Source organism: Nicrophorus vespilloides, unplaced genomic scaffold (genome assembly GCF_001412225.1).
Source record: "Nicrophorus vespilloides isolate i.1.1-1 unplaced genomic scaffold, Nicve_v1.0, whole genome shotgun sequence".
Lineage (NCBI taxonomy): Eukaryota > Metazoa > Arthropoda > Insecta > Coleoptera > Silphidae > Nicrophorus > Nicrophorus vespilloides.
In genome coordinates this window covers 1-2,505 of record NW_017098793.1, presented here as the reverse complement: position 1 = coordinate 2,505, position 2,505 = coordinate 1, and the positions used below count along the sequence as shown (strand labels likewise).

At 38.4% G+C, this 2,505-nt stretch overlaps 1 protein-coding gene across 1 annotated transcript; it reads left to right on the top strand.

The window, feature by feature from the left end:
* Positions 1-521: 521 nt before the first annotated feature.
* On the top strand, positions 522-2,402 carry LOC108563223 (DDB1- and CUL4-associated factor 10 homolog; the record flags this gene model as incomplete). Its single annotated transcript, XM_017921837.1, has 4 exons — positions 522-1,142; positions 1,199-1,424; positions 1,837-2,088; positions 2,158-2,402. Coding segments are annotated over exons 1-4 (926 nt in total), but the record flags the coding sequence as incomplete, so codon positions are not given.
* Positions 2,403-2,505: the final 103 nt, after the last annotated feature.

Here is a 2,505-nt window from a genome sequence, read left to right as displayed (position 1 = left end):
ATTTATATAAATATTTTGAAATATTAGTAGAGAACCTTTTTTGTCTTTTTTTTTCCCTATTTTCGTGTTTTGATATTAATTAACTTTATTATGTTTACAATACTTTTATTTATATAAATATTTTAAAAAAAATTGTAGAGAACCTTTTTTGTCCTTTTTTTCCCCTATTTTCGTGTTTTGATATTAATTAACTTTATTATATTTACAATCCTTTTATTTATATAAATATTTAAAAAAATATTTGTAGAGAACCTTTTTTTGTCATTTTTTTTCCTATTTTCGTGTTTTGATATATTTCTTCGATAAAAAAAGATACCGAAAGGAAAGGAAAGGTATAAAAAAATTCTTGGAATTTGAAAAGTTGGTACCTGCTTCGGGGGTTGTCTGCTAAGGGTTAGAGACGCGACGTTGCCAAATTTTCATCCCTGAACCTACCCTTAACCGATTTTCGTTCGCTGGCGAATTCGCGGAAGGATCGATCGTGTGTTTTCAAGATTCGCAATCCTCCGGTTCGTATATACGCCAATCGTCGTTCGCTCGAAGCCTCATTCCGAAGAGAGCGGACGAGAAGCGAAGACGTGCGTGCACTTAAACTTGGCAATCTTGCGCTCTTTTTTTTTTCATCCTATGACAGTTCGCGTTTGAGCGGAGTGGAGGAAGTAAACATTGGTAGCTCTGTGCTGTTGTTATTGTCAAGTTCAAAAAAAACTAAAGAAGTTTCTCGATTCATCTCTCCTTCAGTCTCGATCGCAAGCAGAATTTCGCTATTTCATCCGAGGACATGACATGTCGAGTTAACCACAAAAAAAAAATCAAATCTTCAAATTCGACTTCCGTATAATAATAATAACACAACACAAGAGGTGTTTGTATTTATTTTTTTAAAACAGTTAACATTTTGTGTGCTCGTGTGTATGTGGTGGGACTACTGTTGTTACAATGTCAGGACATGGGCGATCAGTGCACTACAACTCGAACTATAAGATCATCAGGGACAGGGAGCTGGGCCTGAGGAGGAAGCTCGGGCATCAGGATGGAATGTCCAAGAAGATTTACACTAACATCGGCAAGGACCATGGCAAGTACACCAGCAAATGCGTCGACGAGGGTGGTGTATTTAACGTGGAGTTCAGCCAAGACGGGTAAGTCTCTGCGCAATCAACTCAATCAACATCTAATCGAATTCTATTTGCATCAGGAAACTTATGGTCGCAGCATGCCAGGACAAAGCTTGTGTACTCTTCGACACATACAATCAGAGGATCATAAGGAAGTTGGAAGATGCACACGACAAATGCGTCAATTGCGTTAAATTCTTGGACTCGCAGACGTTCGCCAGCTGCTCCGACGATGGTTTAATAAAACTTTGGGACACGAGGAATCTTATTAAGTGCAAGCAGACATTCAGCGGTCACTCGAATTGGGTAAGTATCTCCAATTATGCAAATATAAACTATTGTTGTTGATAATAATAATATAATGTGCATGTGCATTGTAAACACGTCGCAATTCTTTTTTAATCTTTGTTTACAAACGCGCTTCAATCAATCAAGAGATGTCCGTCAAAACAACTTTCGTTGCGTTCGCATATTTTGATCGTTTATTATCTCTCCTTTTTTTTTTAAATACCATATGGATCTTTCAAATTAACGTCGTCAAAACGCGCACGTATCTTTGGTGGCCTATATTTCAGAATAAATAATTGATGAATTCCTTATGAAGAGCTAATGAAACTAATCAAGAGCGATATAATAAACACATAGTAGTTATCTAACATCTTAGAAATCGATATAAATGTGAGTAAAGCTTAATAACTACTAAATTGTTGTGTTTCAGGTGAAGAATATTGAATATTCAGAAAGGGAGAAGGTGATGATAACGTCGGCATTCGATGGCAGCATATACGCTTGGGACATGAGCTGCGCGGCGGCGGATCCATACGAGAAAGTCTTCATAATGAACGGACTGATGAGGACGAAGTTGACGCCGGACGCCTCGAAGATGATCATAGCGACTACTAGCGGCTACCTCATCCTGGTGCACGATCTGGAGCTGCTCCAGATGTACAACGATATGAAGACGTTCCGGGTAAATTGAAAATATTTACAAAAAAGTGTACGAAATTCAAATTTGATGAATGTTTTGTTTGGGTTGTAGCCTAACCTTTATAGATTGATGCAGATAAGTGATCAGACATTTCCTGCGTCGACGATGTTCAATTATCTGTTCAATCAGGGCAGGTCGAGGAATCGCATCGAATTCATTGCCGATTTCCCTAATAGAGCTGAAGTCATCAGTTCGATCCAGGTTCATCCGATGGGTTGGAATGTGCTCTCACGGAACTTGAGCACCGACGATACGGAAGAGGTAACACGATACGTTTGTCTAAATCAGCGGTCGGGGTAAATTACCCAAAATGGGGTAAAAATGAATTTTTTTTGGGGTAATAGGGAAATTTTTCTAATTTCATCTTACGAAACTCGGAGAGCGGTTCTCTGACTACTT